General features: G+C 45.5%; 1 protein-coding gene across 1 annotated transcript in view; it reads right to left on the reverse strand.

Annotated features, from left to right (window-relative positions):
• PLEK (pleckstrin) overlaps positions 1-18,433 on the reverse strand; it is a 322,392-nt gene that overhangs the window by 8,037 nt on the left and 295,922 nt on the right. The window contains exons 7-8 of the mRNA XM_086927734.1: positions 8,427-8,510; positions 3,588-3,657 (exon numbers count right to left, since the gene is read on the reverse strand). Coding sequence (XP_086783860.1) covers positions 3,588-3,657; positions 8,427-8,510 — 154 coding nt within the window. The remainder of the gene's footprint in view (positions 1-3,587; positions 3,658-8,426; positions 8,511-18,433) is intronic.

Consider the following 18,433-nt stretch of genomic DNA (forward strand, 5'->3'; position numbering starts at 1 on the left):
CAGTAAGAATCCACTGTCCTAGATACATGTTCTAGGCACATGTCCGATAACCTGTGCTCACCCTTGGGTAGCTTGGCACCGAGCAGTCAGGTTTATCCTCAGGGCCCAAGGTTAAATTATTGGCACAACACTTCCCTCACAACACACTGTGTACACCACAAAAAGACTCCACACCGTATGTATAAAACACTGATCTTTGTATTACAAACACATTCAAATCAGAATGAGATACGCATTGTATATAAACTTTACAGTTATATGCAATTGTCGAAATTTCCCTTTAGCAGCAGAATGGCATGAACGTATATGCCCTAATCAGAGGTATTCATCCAACACAACATTCTCAATAGCACATACCCCAACAGTTGAAATGGTCAAGCAATTTAGGGCCTTTGAGTACATCTTTTGACCCAGCCCCTCAGTCACTCAACAATCCCAGCCAATGATACACATTGTCTCTGCTGGGGCTACATTGACTAGATTGTCGAACCACCTAAAATGGAAAGAAATAGTTACTTAGTTTCGTCTATCCGGATAAGACCTCCTGGTGCCCAGTGGCACCTGCATGAGTGCAGGATCCCTTTCTCCCCCATAGACAAAGGTTGTGACCCAGGAAGCTGGCACGCTTCCAAGTCTTTGAGAAATGGTTCCCCCCAAGTGGAGGAGTGAGCTGCTGTAACTCCAGACATCCAGATGTAGGTGCCCACAAGGCACAACTAAACACCTCAGGCCCGTCACGATGTGCTCCACAACAAAGGACCTTGTGGCATGGGTCTAGGGAGAGGGAACCAGTGATCTCAGTTGGAGGCTGCGATGTCAGGGACTATTGTCTGCCTGATCTAGAGGTCTAAGCCTGTCTAGGATCCCAGCTCAGGTCCTGCAACACCCCTTGGATACCACATGCTCCAGAGTGCAAGCTAGCACAGGTCGACTGGTTGCAAGCCCAGGTCCCACAGACTCTGTAAGCTTCCCCTGCACTCCTTGAACTCCTCACGTCCCAGCACCTCAGGTGGGCTGCTGATCTTTACAAGCACACTCCTCTACACAGTGTGATGATGGTGTACATCAGGACAGTCCTTATCCCAATCAATGATCAATTCCACCCGTTTCCGTCACACCCTGCGTGGTCTTTATGATCTCCTGGAAATGGGGAGATCCTCTGTGTCCCTGGGATCGCATGGACAGGAGGGACCTGGGTCACGAAAGTTAGCACTTACCTGCAGGCCAGCAACAATCAGGTGAAATCCACCAAGTGATAGTTCCCTTCCTGGAGCACAACAAGCTCCAGGCCACCCACAAGTCTGCGGATTATCCAGTTGCAGTCCCTCCTACCCTAATGATTCCTCCTGTCGATGTCACAGCGTTGAATCAGCATATTATGGCTCCAAATACAAAAGCGTCTCTATCATCTGAGGCTGGAGCCCCAGCAGTTATACCCACAATGACCTTTGAAGATGCGATCAGTTCAAAAGGCTAAATTTGAAATGCACAGGCCCTCTCTAAATGTCGTCCTGTCTGCCATACTTCCTGTGAGGTTTGATCACTATATTTAATGGGGTCAAGACCCTGCCCCTTGGAATGCAGGTCCTAATTCCACCCCCACATAATCGTCCCAGAAAGACCCCTCAGAGTCAGAGGTCCGCAGTTTCCCTTGAACCCCTAGTTTATGGCCTTCTATCAGGAATGCACAGATGTAGCTGTCCACTCAGCACCCAGATGGGAATTGGGGACAGGCTGAGAGGCACACAGAACCCCGAGCATCAAAATGCTTACTTTCCCAAAGTGGCTTTGCCCCACCCATAATGTCAGATACCCGAAAGGATTTGCCATTACAAACTCATTGATATCAACCACTCTATTGCTACTATTTTGCACGTAGAAAATAATGCTAATTAGTCTTTCCCTACATTCCCACATGCTAATCCAATGTGAGAAGCAGGCCCCGTTGTACCGAACACACCAACTGGTGCCATTCAAGACCCTTGCATGTACCGCACACACACACATGCCCTACTACTTCCAAACACCGCACCACGTCCCCAGGGAGACATGCAGTAACCTGAGCTCACAGGCCTCATCAGGGCACACCTGTGGCACAATCAATGGGCTATCTCAATGGATGGCACAATTAGTGCTGCAGGCCCATGGAGGACCATTCGAGGTATATGCCCTGGGTTTATGTCTTACCCCTAGACAAAGCACTCACATATACATCGAATCAGCCAATCATTTATACATCAATCACCTGTATGTATATGAAAGCACAGCGTTTTGGCACTGCAAACCAGTGTCAAATACACTCAAAGTTCCAAGCCAGCAAAACAAGGTATAAACATGAGGTCAACAGTCAAAAACATCAGAGAAGACCACGCTAAAAGATGCCAGGTCTAACAGTAACCCTCTCTCCAGCCTTGCTGATGTCAGTGTCTTGGTCTCTACCATCCAGCCATAGAAATGCAGGTGATACACACCCACTTTCTATGGGAAGCTTTATTCTTCCTCCAGCTTGTGCTATTCTAAGCCAGGGGCATCCAAAATGGATTCCACCTGCCTAGTAAACAGACTCTCACAAGACACATATAGTTATAATACAATACAGGTGCTACACGTTCACTGCACAAATGCTCAGTGGACATCACACTGGATGTCAGTGCAAGGTTCTGGATTTCACATAACAGCATTTTACGCCACCATAGGGCATGGGCACTAGTCCAAGGCTCACAATAAGGACATGCTTGATGTGCGCGTCCAGGTCCAGATCAGGTTCTAGACATTGTGTTACCAAGGGCATGCCTAGGTTTCTGTGTACATGCATGATGATGGGGACAGAATAGAAATAAGGATTTCACTTTCACAAGAGGTCTGGCACTCAGGGAAGGAGTACATGCCCATTTACCATGCAGGAGACATACCCATTCAAACAACATGGATCATAGCACATAAATTCGCAGAGGTATGCACAAGTCAGACACACCCAAATACGCACTAATATACAGACTTACACCTCTACTCACTAACAGTTACATACACAAGCACACACCTCCTTCACCCCTCTACACTAGGAGCTTTTAGCAGGAAGGATATCATCATGCTTTGAGCCATCAGGCAGCGTCTAACGCCAGTGATGGTTTTGAGTACAGAATAGAAGCCTACTGGAGTAATATATCTCTTACTTTGAAAGGGTAACTGCAGGTCAGGTGGGAACACTGTGTCAACTTGAAGAAGCTGTCACTTCTGAGGTAGTGTCGGGTTGCTCATTTTTACTGGTTGAGAGCTTTATTTTAACCGCCTAAGAGTTTGCCAATGAGTTGTATGCTCCAGTATTGTGTTGTTCCATACTGGAATGAAAGTAGCACTAACTAAGGTAGATCTCTGCAACTCGTGGACTATCCCATCAGCTTCCACAAAGTCCACAGTACCCATGCATTGGCATCAATTCTCTGGTATCCTGAACCCCGGCCACCAGTATTTTTCTGGCATTCTGCCTCCAGTGTATCACTAGAAATACACCTTACTATTCGTTAACTGGTCAAAATCAGTCCATAACATTTTAGAAAAGGGAAGCATGTAAAATCATTCTTTTTTACCCTCTGAAATATCTTCCACTGCAGTAACAACACAGCCTCTCAGGTGAATTGCGCCTAGTGGATCTTCTCCCTGTGAAAAAGATGCATTTCATTGGAGAAAACAATTCTTACGAGTACGCTCTTTCAATCTTGGAAGAAAACATTATACACAGACTAAGATTTACGTATTTGTTATGTAACAGGCAGATATAAATAAAATCAATTTACACATGGCCTGTAAACTATATGAATTATTGCTAAAAGGTGCAATATACAACTTTTTGTCTATTTAGCTAACTCCAATTAGTCTGAAGCTCAAATGTATGCACATTCTAGATACATTATTATTACAGCACATATATAATCAAAGCATCATTCTGATAAATAGGAAAAGGTAGCCCTCTGGTGTCCTGTTTTCAAATAGACTAAAACAGTATACCCTTTGAACTGTACTTTTAAGATGAATGATACCAGGCCCTATGATTTTGTTTGGGGACTTTTTTTTATAGTTGGTCCACCCTAAGTGCAGGGCACCAGAATGGTATAAATGAATTTAAAATTACAAACAATTGTACGCAAATGACATACAATTCCGCATCTATTTAATGGCATATATATGTAGGTGCTCAGTCAGTGTGCACTAAAACAGTGTCTGGGAAATATGAGACGGAAAATTGTTCTGATTTTACCCGATGGAGCAGTGATGGTGTAGGGAGAATAATGCATTGTTATTTGTAGCAAAGTAATAGAAACTCGAGTAACTTAATTTTAAGATACTTTAGTACTATTCCTTTCATCTTAAGTCACAAATAGAAAACTGGGGAAACAATAATTTCTTATAGCTCTAGTTGGGCCATGATGATGACCCTTATGGCGCAGGGCAGCAAGTCACCTTCATCACAGGGAAAGGGCAGAATATGCCCTATTTATCTAATACAATGCATTCCTGTCCTTTTCCCTTGCGCTGATGCCATTGTGCAAGGGTGCCTGTGTTGTAGGCAGGATTGTTGTTGTGTAGGAAGGGGTACCTTTTTGCACAAAAACAATAATGAGAGGTGTTTTCCTTTTTCTATGTGTGCTGCAGAAAGCAGCACATACAGAAAGAGGAAAAAACAAAGGCGAAATAAAGATATTTCTTCTCATTATGCCTCACCTGGGGAGGCGTATCTTTTTGGCGCATCACCAGGTTTACCATGTTTTGTAAATCTGGAAAGTGTCAAAAACACTGGGAGTTGCGTGGGAACACCAACACATTGCCCGTGCCGAACCAGTGCGCGTGGTGTTCCTGCCTTATCCCTAATGCCCCCCCCCAGGCGCACCACTATTCTAAGTGAGTTGTACGAGTCATACTACACTCCAGAATTCTCCTCAGTGACCGGCTAAAATCAGGTGTTGGACACTCACCCACGAAAAACTTTGTGTCAGCACTCATGAATGTAATCCAAATTAGCAGATTGGTTTAAAATGTTTCTCTATTGCTCTTAATAGCACAACCTGATCTCTGTAGTATGATCAATGAATATCATGCAGACGAATGGTGGCCAACTATAAAAGGAATAGCTAGATCAGTGCATTTGCCTAGGGAAGCAGTTGTTATCCATAGAGTGCTACAACACCCCTGTCATTGTTGTCTTCAGCCCTTGCCAGCACTGCAAAAATGCATTCAGACACAGGCATCGCAGACTGGCACACCCACTACCCTCCAGCCACCTACACACAGTAGTGAGCCTGCATTGGGCTTTCAGATAGTTGTTTTCTTTGTTCAAGGAGGCCTTTTAGAGTCTACAGACTGTAGACTACAGACTATAGAGCAGTCGTAAGCACTCTGGGTTGGAACATATTGAACAAGCACAAATTTACCACTGTGCACTGAGGTTGTGTCTCACTGCACGGTTTTAGGATTTTATGCTCAGATTTTCAATTTACAGCATGTTCCATGTCATGTTAATGTCACTATTCACAGTGAGGTGTGTAACGCAAAAGTTATATGCAGGACTAAATAAATGCATTGCTGAATGTATAAATAAGGACATATTTACAAACAGATTTATAAGGAATGTGATACCCTAAAAGCATTCAAATTATTTAATTATATATATTTTTTAATGTAATTATTTTTATACTTTAATTCTCAAAAACTACTAGAGCTATATGTCCTTTATGTGAGTAAGGGCTTGATGTACAAAGGTATTTTGCAGTGGCAAAAACATGTGATTCACATGTACACAGGTTTCCTGTCGTCAAATTAAGTTTTTACTATTTATAAAAGCCAGTGGTGTAGCTAGAGGGGCCAGTCCTCCCTGGACTACACTATTTTTGTGGGCACCAGAAGTTTTGTCTGTCGACTACCACCGCCCCAGGCCCTAGAACAAGTCGTCCGCCCGACCAAACAAGTCGGCCATCACCTCCCCGCTCTTACCTGTACCCGGGCAGAAAAGTTAGGGGCCGTCAGTATGGCTAGCTGCGCCACAGATAAAAGCTTTTTTATGTTAAAGAAAAATCTTTACAATTCATAAAAGAGTTTTTGCAGTCCTGTCTGAATCACAAATAGGAGGGCAGTCGCGGTCGGCATGACTCGCGGGTGGGAGGGCGGGGGGGGGGGGGGGGTTGTTGGGTCGTGCGGTGAGGGGAGGGGTTAATTTAATAAAATAAAAAAAATAAAAAACCTTCACTTCGCCTCCGGTCCCGCATCGCCTCTCCTGGTCTCTCTCTGCTCACAGGAAGCAGAAGCAGTCAGCCTCCCTCTCCTCCCCTAAGCCAATCACAACACTGCAGTGGCAGTATTGTGATTGGCTAGGATGCCGTTCGTACATGCGTCTATGGCGAGGCCGTTTCCTCCATCCAGGCTGCATGCCGCCTACATGGAGAAAACGGGAGAGTGCTCATGACTGGTTTGATCAGTCCTGGTGTCGACTAAACAGTCAGCGCCCATAGCATTGGGCTAGCCACTCCTCCCCGACTCGCCCAACCCAACCAAACCCTTCTTCTGCTTTCTCCCAGTGCGAGCAGCAGAAACATAAAATGGTGTTTATACCATTTTATGTTTCTACTTCTTGCAATTCCAGGAAAGCAGTGGGGTGATGCTCCTCCACCCACGTGGAGGAGCCGCCCTTGTAGGAGGAGGAGTTGAGAAGTATCGGCCTCTCCTGTTTGGGGTTCATGTGGATTGTATCAATGATCGGATACCACACCTCAAAGAGGGCAGTTTCTGATTTGTAAAAAGGAAGCAGTCCCAGAGGACATTTTCAACTTTGGGAATCTTGACTGTGGACTTGGTAGGGAGCAGGAAGTGGTCCAAAGAACCATTGCCTGATTTACCCAATGTCTCCCCAAATAGAAAACGTTTACTGTAAGAAGCAGCTTCGGCCCCTTTGATGAACATGGGCTGCCTTTCAAAATGAAAGTCCCATTTGGGGATCCCAATTCCGGAACTGAGGTCTGCCGTCCCTTGCAGGCATCCATCTTGGCATTTACAGCCAATTTCAGCGGTTACAAACTGCGACCAATCTAATTAATATTCGTTTGGATAGACAGCAACTCCACCACTGCCAATACTTTGAAATCGGCTGTCAAGATGTGAGCCCAGAATGTTTTATCAGACATAAAAATAGAGTTTCCTAAACACATACTGCTAAGCGTTTTGTGTTGACTGGAGTGTGCACATTAAATATATTTATGTAAAATGCAGTATATTGTGTTGAAGATTTGTTCATGACTTGAAGCCAGGTAAAAGCTCAATGGCGCCTCCAAACCCTGAGGCATTTACACATTACTTCAATAGTAATCTTAGCAATAATGCCCCTTAAATTAATGGATCCTTTGCCCCTTTCACCTGCCTGAGGGAATCCAGAGGTTTCTATCATGGAGGGCTTTCCAGAGAGGGAAACAAGGAAGGCTACTGCCAGCTGTTTTCAGATATATCACCACCCGCTAATATGAGTCACCCCCCAGGGGTGCACATTATAACATAGAGAACCACTGTCAAGGGGGGAGAGGGAACTCTTACACCATGGGCCGTATTACGATAAGAGCCTCGGGTACGTAAAGCACGTTTGTGCCCGCTTTGCAGTTTCCAAGGCACTTAGGTATTATAGAAGGGAGTGCAGACGCTTGTGCGTCCCCTTCTATATTAGCGCTGGTGCACCTCAAGCTCCAGCACTACCTAAGAAGGTTGTTCTCTCATTTGCATGGGGGAGTGCCCTATGAAAATGAGGGAATACCTTTGACTCTGCGCCCGCGCCATATTACAAAAGCAGGCACAGAGACAAAGCAGCTCTCAGGAGCCGCACTGACAGTGCGCCTTTTAAAAGGTGGGGCACTGTCAGTGTGCCCCTTGATATCAGCCCTCTGCAGGGGGTAAAGGTGTTCCCATGGACCCCCCAGGCATCCCCTTGTAGGCAGGGTGCAGTCATTGTCTGCACCCACCTGCAAAGGAATCTCTATTATCCTGTAAAAGTGCAGGCAGGTGCCGCCAGCGCTGTGAAAACAGGGAGCAGCATCTCCGTGTGTTCACATGTATGCGCTGCCCCCAGGGCAGCGCAAGTTCATGGCCGCCCCCGGGGCAGTGTATAAATTATAATTCGGCTCATTGTGATTGTTTGTACCTGGTGCACCTTTTAAAAGCCCAGCTTAATAGACACCTAGCTTCCGCCAACCTCTAAATCATGCATGTGGGAAAGATGATGCAGGAATTGTGGCCATCATCTCATCCTGCCAAACTTTAAACGAGGGTCTGAATGATTTATCATAAACAAGCACATAGCTAAATGCTATGGCGCTAATGATATATTTAGCACTTTAAATATTTAGATGAATAAAATGCAGTCCATTATACTAAAGATGTTTGCAAGAGGCTCTCACCCCAGCAGGATCATAGTAATGCAGATATGCAGGGTCCTCTCTCAGAATAAATTTCCGCACTTTCCAGTTTTTTCTCCGATGTCCCTTAAAATAGATTACAAAAGGCGTTATTATTAACACGTTTATTGACCTTAGGAATAACTTCACATACAATGAAGAAAATGTGTAATTTCCTAAGAGAGAAAAAATATTTTTACTGTTAAATATAAATTACAATCAATCCTGCTAATGGCAAGGGTCTTCCCACTGTAGTGATCAAGCAGGGATGATCCACATGGAAAAGGAAAACCCATTGAACATAGACTAACACTTCGAAAGAGTGACAACAGGAAGCACAAAGGGAAGTATTGTAGCATCTGTGAAGGGTACAAAGAAGATGTAGAAATGGGCATTTCTCTTCCAGGGGATACTCATCAACAGTCATAAGCACTGAATAGTCCCGCCCACGTGCGGGACCCCGGATCAATAGCCAATAATATGCATATATCTACATATATATATATATACATATATATATATATATATAAATACATATAAATACGCATAAAATAACCATATATATATAGATAATATGCATATAAACATACATATGCAGCCCAATATAACCATACTTGGCTAAAAAAACTGCCCCAATTGCCTGTAAAATCTTTACATTTGTTAAATAAAGACATATAAATTACATTATATGAAAATGCAAAGAAGAAAGCACTGCCTTTGTTTTCTTTGAAACACACAACCTTTATTTTCAAAGGTAAAAACAGGCAGGATCATAGAGGCAGCTTTAGCCTAGATAGGCTGTATTGTAACAACAGAAAATCTGGTGCCATGCCTTTAAGACCTCTGTGAGCCTCCAGGCTCCCATCATGCACCACAGGTGACAGTTAGGTCAGTTCTTTTTTCCGGCTCCTTCTGTGAGGATCCTGGAGCATTGAGCTCGCCAGTTGGTGATATTTTTTCACTTTCTTCTGGTAGTTCTTCAATTTTTTCGTCTTTACTCGACGTCTTTAGTCATTATCTGACTAATTCAACAATTTTTTGTGGTTTTTTCGGCTTTTTTTCCAGTCACAATGCCGGCCTTATTTATTAAGTGCCCGGCCTGTGGTAAAAAAATGTCCAAGACAGACCCACATTCGGTCTGTGTGATTTGTCTTCCATCTACACACAAGCCAGAACTCTGCTACCATTGCAGCAAGTTGTCAAACAGAACTTTGAGAGAGAGAGAGAAGAGCAGGCTTCAGTCTCTGCATGACAGAGGAGAACCCGTGAGTGGAAGAGAAGATTTTCACTCCAGAAAACCTTCTTCTCAGCAAAAAGAGCGTAAGGACAGAGGGGAGAAGAGAAAACATCGTTCTCCTTCAACTTCGAGGGACAGATCTTCTTCTAAAGTTCCTGTATGTTCAAAATCGTCGAAATCAGCGTCACGGCATCCGTCAACGTCGAAGTCGCCGTCGAAGAAGAATTCGCCGTCGATGCAAGGTGAGAGGCTACATGAGCATAGGCGATCCAAGTCTGGCTCCCCTACGACTATGAGAGGACGGGACTCGACGCCGTCTCATCGACGTCGACGGTCACCACCGAGAGGCTCGAAAGATCAGTCAAGGTCGCCGTCGAGTGGTGCTATGACGTCAACGCCGAACCAGGCAGTAGAGGTTTAGACGTCGAAGAGCCCAAGTCATATGGCGTCGAGGCACACGACGCCGAGAAAATCATCGCCGTCGAGGCGCATGGCGTCAACGCCGAAGAGACACTCGTCATCGAGGAGGTCGCCGCCGAGAAGATCGTCGTCGAGAAAAACGCCGTCGAGGAGATCGCCGTTGGAAATATCGACGTTGAGGAGACTGTCGTCGACGTCTCCTCTAGCTAAGAGGCCTAGAACGGTATCCAAAGACCAATCTAAGGTTTCTGTGGTGTCTTCTGGGAGTTCTTCTTCCTCCCCTGGGCTGAAGATTGTAGAAATCTCTCCAGAGCCCTCAAGAGCGCCTTCACCTACAGGGGCTAATATCTCTCCACAATGGCTGGGAGAACTCAGAGATGAACTGAAAGATAAGAAGAATCAACCTTCCAAGATTCAAGTCCAGGTCTCCTATGTCAAAAAGACATGTTTCAAGATCAAGGTCACCTCTTGTATGAGTGGTCCATTCTCTGAGAAGGCGTGAGTGTACCCCTCCGAGAAAGTCTCCATCAGTGAGGAGGCGGACTTCTCCCTCTCCGAGGTCTTCACATCACCGTTCATCCAAGAGACGCGATGCGAGATCTTCAACAAGGTCTACAGATTCGAAGAGGCATTACTCACCGACGCTGTCATCAACTCCTCCAAGTAGGATATCACCGATTGATGACATAATCACCTTTAATGAAGTTCTCTGTCGTGGAGCAGCAAAACTTAATATCGAGATGCCTGTCTCTACTGCGAAGACAACGGTCATCTTTGAAACATTGCATCAAAAATTATCATCAAGACCTTTACTTCCTCTGGTCCCAGGTCTTTTGGAGCCTGCTGAGCATAAGTTCTTGACTCCTGCATCTTTGGGAGCGGTTCCTTCACGGATCGCAGAGAAGTATAAGGCTCCGGACAATGACCCATTATTTCTGAGATCTGAGCCACAACCTGATTCGGTCATCGTCTCAGCGGCACGTAAAAATCAGGCAGGAGCGACGTCATCCTGTGTTCCTTCTGACAAACACAGCAAAATTATGGATTCGGTAGGGAAGAGAATGTGTGCCATTTCTGCTTCCTACATGAAGGTCGCCAGCGCCTCCGCTTTACTGGGTCGCTATGACCGCGCATTATGGGATTCCTTGTTTCGGTTTGCAGAAAAAATTCCCAAAGAAGACAAGCATGATTTTCTGGAAATCCTTCATGAAGGTGGGCTAGTGGCTAACCAGGTGATTAACGCAGCTGCGGATGCTTCCGATCTGTCTACGCATGGCTATGCTCATGGACTTTGTGCAAGGCGCTCAGCTTTGCTAAGGCTTACGGGGCTTAAACCTGAAGCTCAACACCGAATTCTAAATCTGTGGTTTAATGGTAAATCGCTCTTTGGGTCTCATGCTGACGATGAGATGTCACAAATGAAGACAGAGCTTGATACTGTGAGAGCTGTTAAGAAAGAATACCGTCCTTATGATCGGAGACAGATCCAGCAGAGGGTTCAAACCCCTCAATGGTTGTCACAGCAAAATCAGGGAAGATTTCAGTTCTGCCAGCGTCGTCCTGGTAGAGGAAGAGGCGGCATTTCCATACAGTCTGCTCCTGAAGACAAGCAGCAGCAACAAAAACAGTGAGTGTGTGCTTCCCCTGAGCCCCTTGACCACTCCGGTGGGGGGAAGTGTGCGTTTTTGCCTGGAGGAGTGGAAAAACATCACAAACGACAAATGGGTGCTGAATATTGTGCAAAATGGATATGCAATCAGATTCAAGTCTCCTCCTCCTTCCATTCTTCCTCAAAAGACTGTATTCCATCGACTTCATCTTTTGAAGCAGGAGGTGTCTGTATTAATCTTAAAGAAAGCCATCAAGGAGGTCCCGAGGGCACAGCGTCGGCAAGGCATTTACTCCCGATACTTTCTAGTTCAAAAGAAAGGTCCAAACAAGGAGTTCAGGCCCATACTAGATCTCAGGCGCCTCAATCAGTTCATTCGGCGAGAAAAGTTCAGAATGCTGGCGTTACATCAAATAATTCCACTTCTGCATCAAAGGGACTGGTTGTGCTCCATAGATCTTCAAGATGCGTATTTTCACATCCCCATCGCCCCAAAGCATCGAAAATTTCTAAGGTTCTGCATACAAACCAGTCATTACCAGTTCGCAGTCTTGCCCTTCGGGCTAAAGTCAGCGCCTCGCACCTTTTCAAAGTGCATGGCAGTCGTAGCGGCTTTCCTAAGGAAGAGACATATTTTCGTCTATCCCTATCTAGGCGATTGGCTGCTAAAGAGTGCCTCCCCGATTCTGCTTCAGCAACATCTCACGTTCTGTACACATCAGCTGCGGAGGCTAGGCCTACACGTAAACTTCAAAAAGTCTATCCTCACTCCCACGCAGCGGATACACTATCTGGGTGCACTTCTGGATTCAAAGGACGCAAAAGCGTATCCTTCGGAGGAGAGACTATCCTCCATTCTCCTCAAGTGTCAAACATTGTTAAAGACTCCTCGACCAATGGCCAGACAGATCTTGGTAGGGTCCATGGCGTCTTGCATTTTCCTCGTTCCAAACGCCAGGCTGCACATGAGACCTCTGCAGCAGTCGCTGGAGGATCAGTGGTCCCAGTTTTCAAACCGTTGGGAAGACAAACTGTCACTACCTCTGTCGGTGCGGATCTCCATTCGATGGTGGATGTAGCAGAATCATCTGGTAGTGGGAGTGCCCTTTCAAGAGGACATGCCCAGATGATCGCTGGTGACAGATGCGTCCCTGCAGGAATGGGGCGCCCATCTGGAGTCCCTTCAAGTTCAAGGAGTGTTTTCAGAGAAAGAAAGGCTGTATCACATCAACATGTTGGAGCTCAGAGCTGTCCATCTAGCTCTCAAGGCTTTCTTTCCTGTGCTCAAGACATCCTCCCTGCTTGTTCAGATGGACAATACAACAATGATGTACTATTTGAACAAGCAGGGCGGAACGAGATCCAGACCTCTGTCGCTGGAAGCGCAAGCAATCTGGAAGTGGCTTCTGGCTCGGGGTATGAAAATTTCAGCTGTCCATCTGCTCGGTGTCCTCAACCTCCAAGCAGACGACCTAAGCAGACACTTCGCAGAAGCACACGACTGGGTCTTAAAAGACGAAGTAATAAGAGATGTCTTCCAGACCTGGGGGTCACCAGAAATCGATCTCTTTGCGGACGCCGACAACGCAAAATGCCGCGTCTTCGCGTCGAGGTACCCTCAACGAGGGTCCAAGGGGAATGGATGGACTGGTCAGAGACATTACTCTACGCTTTTCCACCGATTCCACTCATTCCCTTGGTGATCAAGAAGTTGTACAAGCCTCGCCAATGGTGGTACCCGGATCTCCTGCATCTACAATAATAATAATAATAATAATAAAACCATTTTTAAAGCGCCTGGCTACACAAAACAGTGTGTCCCGCGCTAAATACTGCTAAATTGCCCGAGGAGCGAGCGAGAGAGAGCCAAATAGGTGCAGAGGGATGACAATGGAAATTATACCGGGGGAAAAAGGAAAGTTTTAAGTTTTCCCCGGAACCTAGTTTCCGAGGGTTCCATCCTAAGATCGAGCGGGAGTTCGTTCCAGCATTTGGAGGCCAGGTATCTGAACGAACACCCACCCATCCTGGCTCTGGTGACTTTGGGGAGTTTAAACATCATTGTTCCGGATGATCTCAGGTTCCTGATGGGGCGGTGTATGGTGAAAAGATTTTTCAGGTAGTACCACACAGGAGGCTTCCTTGCTGTCCGGATCTGCTGACGCGAGAGAACAGCAGGGTGTTCCACCCCAACCTGCCATCCCTGAAGCTAGCAGTATGGGTCCTGAGTTCGTCCAGTATGGACATCTAGGCCTCTTGCAGGACTGTATACACATTTTAAGAGAGGCAAGGAGAGCTTCTACAAGGAAGACGTATGCTTTCAAGTGGAAGCGGTTTTTCATATGGTGTGCTGCTGAGGGTCATGACCCGATTCGAGGCCAGGAACAGGTACTGTTACCATACTTACTTTCTTTGGCCAAAGCAGGTTTACAGTATTCCTCTATTAAGGTCCACCTGGCAGCAATAACAGCATATCGAAAGTCCCCTACCCAGGTTTCTTTCTTTCAAAATGACAGTGGTGAAGGATTTTCTGGAGGGTCTCAGGAAAGTGTATCCTCCCGTGAGGGCTCCCTCACCTCCTTGGGAGCTTAATGTGGTTTTGTCTAAATTGATGAGTCCCCCATTCAAACCTATACATAAGGCCTCCCTTCAACATCTGTCGTGGAAGGTGTCCTTCCTTGTAGCTATCACTTCTGCGCGCAGGGTGAGCGAGATTCAAGCTTTTTGTGCTACAGAACCCTATCTCGTTTTCCATGCGAATAGAGTGGTGCTTCGGACTCATCCAAGATTCCTTCCTAAGGTAGTCTCGGATTTTCATATTAACCAATCAGTGACACTACCTACGTTTTTTGCTAATCCGAGCTCTTCGACTGAAAAAGCTCTGCACTCTTTGGATTTGAAAAGAGTTTTGAAGTTTTACCTTGATAAAACTAAGAGTGTTAGAAAGACTGATCATCTGTTTGTGAACTACGGTCCTCTGAATACTGGCTTGCCTGCTTCTAAGAGGTCCATTTCTAGATGGATTGTGTCATGCATTTTGTTATGTTATCAGTTGGCACGGAAACAGCTCCCGGGTAGACCGAGAGCGCACTCCACTAGAGGAAAGGCTGGTACTATAGCAATGCTTAAAAATGTTCCTGTACATGAAATTTGTAAGGCAGCTACGTGGTGGAAGGTTCACACCTTTGCTCGCCATTACTGCCTTGATTCTGATACTCAGGCGATGCCCAAGTTGGTCAGGCATCCCTGAGGAATTTGTTTGGGTTATACCTATATTAGTGTACTGTTTAGAGGGTCTGGTATTCGTCCGCAGGGTATGGGATGGGCTTGCTACTCTATTCAGTGCTTATGACTATTGATGAGTATCCCCTGCAAGAGAAGGATTAGTTACTTACCTGTAGTCCTAGTTCTCTTCCAGGGGTATACTCATCAAAGTCATAAGCACACCCACCCTCCTCCCCGGGCGAATACCAGAACATGCTATTTTACATGTTACCCATGCTGTTATCACACTGTTATACGCCGTCCAAAAGAGCTGACCTAACTGTCACCTGTGGTGCATGATGGGAGCCTGGAGGCTCACAGAGGTCTTAAAGGCACGGCGCCAGATTTTCTGTTGTTGCAATGCAGCCTATCTAGGCTAAAGCTGCCTCTATGATCCTGCCTGTTTTTACCTTTGAAAATAAAGGTTGTGTGTTTCAAAGAAAACAAAGGCTGTGCTTTCTTCTTTGCATTTTCATATAATGTAATTTATATGTCTTTATTTAACAAATGTAAAGATTTTACAGGCAATTGGGGCAGTTTTTTTAGCCTAGTATGGTTATATTGGGCTGCATATGTATATGTATATGCATATTATCTATATATATATGGTTATTTTATGCGTATTTATATGTATTTATATATATATATATATATGTAGATGTATGCATATTATTGGCTATTGCTCCGGGGTCCCGCACGTGGGCGGGACTATTCAGTGCTTATGACTTTGATGAGTATACCCCTGGAAGAGAACTCGGATTACAGGTAAGTAACTAATCCTTTTGGACAGAGTGCAGTAACCAGACAGTAAAGACTAAAGAAGGAACGGGCAGGCCCAAACATTTGCTCGAGTGCCTGTTTCATGGGTAGAATGTGGACATGTTGAATGTGGTAGATAGCCAGCCTAGCTGCTGCTTGGCACACTTTCTCTGTCTGCAATTTGCAAAAAGTACAGCCATCTAAGCAAAAGCATTATCATTTTCAAAAACACATATGGAACACTTAAGTTATTCAAACAAAACAGTCTATAGGTGTGCCGGCGAGTCTAACCTCACCTTTATTTATAAATTTGAATGGCAAATTCATGTTTTTTACCACACCTTGCACCACTTTTACAATCTTGACTTGGGGTGGCAAACAACCTTGGATCAGTTGGGAGACAATTACCCTACTGTATGAGCGGGGTGGGGGGTTGGCATCCCTAATTTTCACCTGTACTACCTAGTGGCCCAATGCTGTTTTGCACATCACTGGAGCACGGATACCATATGCTAAGCTGGAGGCAGACCTTGCCCACCAGACTCCACTGCCTGCAGGCAGGGTCTGCCATGAGATCCCTGTGACTTTCAAACGGTGTCTATGACTAGCTGGACCTGGAAGCGGTTGGTCCACATGACTGGCACCCACTTACTGCACTCATCCGCCCTCTCCCTCCCTGGCCGTAAACCCTGGGCTGCCCATCATCCAGGAAGCGCAAGTGCGCCGAACCTTTACTAAATATTCTCTGACCACCATAGGTTACCTCTTCCTGGGGCGACACGTGTTCTCAAGAACGGAAGATACTCATTTTCTGAAGGCCCGCTCAATGGACCAGTTCGTATTATTGCAGCAGCTGCAGGAAGTGCTTAGGGCTCAGGTCCCCTGCTATCCCAAGGAACCTGATGATTTCCCCCTTGACACTACTTATCAAAGACACAGGTGGGGATCATCTGGTAACCAAACTCTACAAGGCAAGTCTGACCCTGCTTCCGACTAGGAATATGAGGGTTTGCGCAACCTGGGAGCGCGATCTTGGACGCCCGCTGTCTGACTCCCAGTGGTACTACTGTTGTGGGCAGACATGGATGATCTTTCTCAATCACTGTCATAAACAACTTAATTTCAAATTCCTTTGGCTGGTATATGCTACGCCGACTAAATAACATAAGATTGATTCCACATATGCCCCAAATGCCACGCATCACTAGCGGACTTCGCTTACATGACGTGAACCTGCGATAGGATAGAACAGTACTGGCGGGCCATAGTTGCAGAGCTGTCAAACTTGACTTACACCATTATCACACCCTCACCAGAGCAAATGTTCTTGGGATATGTACATGACATTCCTATATCCTCTTGTCGTTTTGTTGCTGTCTTCCTTATGCTGGCTAAACGGGAGATTGGGGCAGCAGATATCCTCCTGCACAAAAAGTGTGGCACAATAGCTCAATCCATTGTAACACTAACTGCGAGCTATATGCTAACCTGCAACCAATAGCATCTAGACCTCGTGACGTATGGCAGCCATTTCAAGATTGTCTCCTTATGATGGACGACAGCCCCAGCTCCCTATCTCAGCATAACCACTCACTTTCGACACCTACAGATTATACACCGAAGGCTGTGCCGAATGGTGGTAATGTCTAAAACAAATTCTTTGGTTGATCTGCTGCGGTGCTAAACCCAGATAAGAGCACTGCTCTGCCTCCACCTGATGCCGGGCGTGTGTCTGTGGGGACAGGGGGGGAGGTGATATGTACTGCTTATTCATGTACTTGTTAAATTGTAATCAATGAACGGTGCCTTTTTTGTTATAGTGAAAATGAAAAAAATAAGTTAAAGAAAATTATGGCATCTGAAAGTAGGCTCCCTTTCTAGGCACCTAGGACTTAATGCTCTACTTTTTTAATACACATGTTAAATGTTAAAATGTTTTTAAACAGAAATACATTTGGAAAAGATGACTGTGAGAAAGAGGATTATTAGTTGTGGTGGAAGGCAGCCCATCACAAGTAACAATGGCATGATTCTTGTTAGGTCCAGTAAATGTTTCAGTAATTTAAACCTGAGATCAACTCTTTAATAGCTATGACACAGATCAGATAGGCTTAATTTAGGAGAATGTTTGAAGCATTTAGAAGCCTGAAAACAGGTAAAAAGTCGAAAATACAACACAAACAAATCCCACGCCAACTTAATAACATTGGGGCATTTTAGCAAGGGCAGTATTGCCACTTTAGCGGCACTTTTTGACACTAAAGCTGTGATATTTTTATCTCCCTATCAGCAAGCTGTCGCTAACAACTGTTAGCAACAGCTTTATGGTGAAAGCGACCGATTTGGGTGTCGCTTTGCATGTCACCGATAATTATCGCTAATGACATGCAAAGGAGGTGTTCCCAACTTGAAAGCGACTGAAAGCATTCGCAAACACACCTTCCGCCTATTACCAAGGCCCGCGAAGCGATAGAAAAATGCACGCTAACCGCGTTCATCGCTGGATTTTAACACCTGCTAAAATCCTGACTTAAACACACAAGATGATGGACGGAATGTTGCACAATGGCAAAACAATCACCCCCAGTCACAGATCTGGGTTTAATCCATCGTTATTTTGCTCACCAAGCCACCGCAGTTCAGACATGGCCATGTGCAAATCAGTCTTGACCCTGTGCCTCATGGGAACAGTCCAGACCGAACTGCCAAGCCATGTCTGTC

The sequence above is a fragment of the Lissotriton vulgaris genome, chromosome 6, assembly GCF_964263255.1.
Source record: "Lissotriton vulgaris chromosome 6, aLisVul1.2, whole genome shotgun sequence".
Classification (NCBI taxonomy): domain Eukaryota; kingdom Metazoa; phylum Chordata; class Amphibia; order Caudata; family Salamandridae; genus Lissotriton; species Lissotriton vulgaris.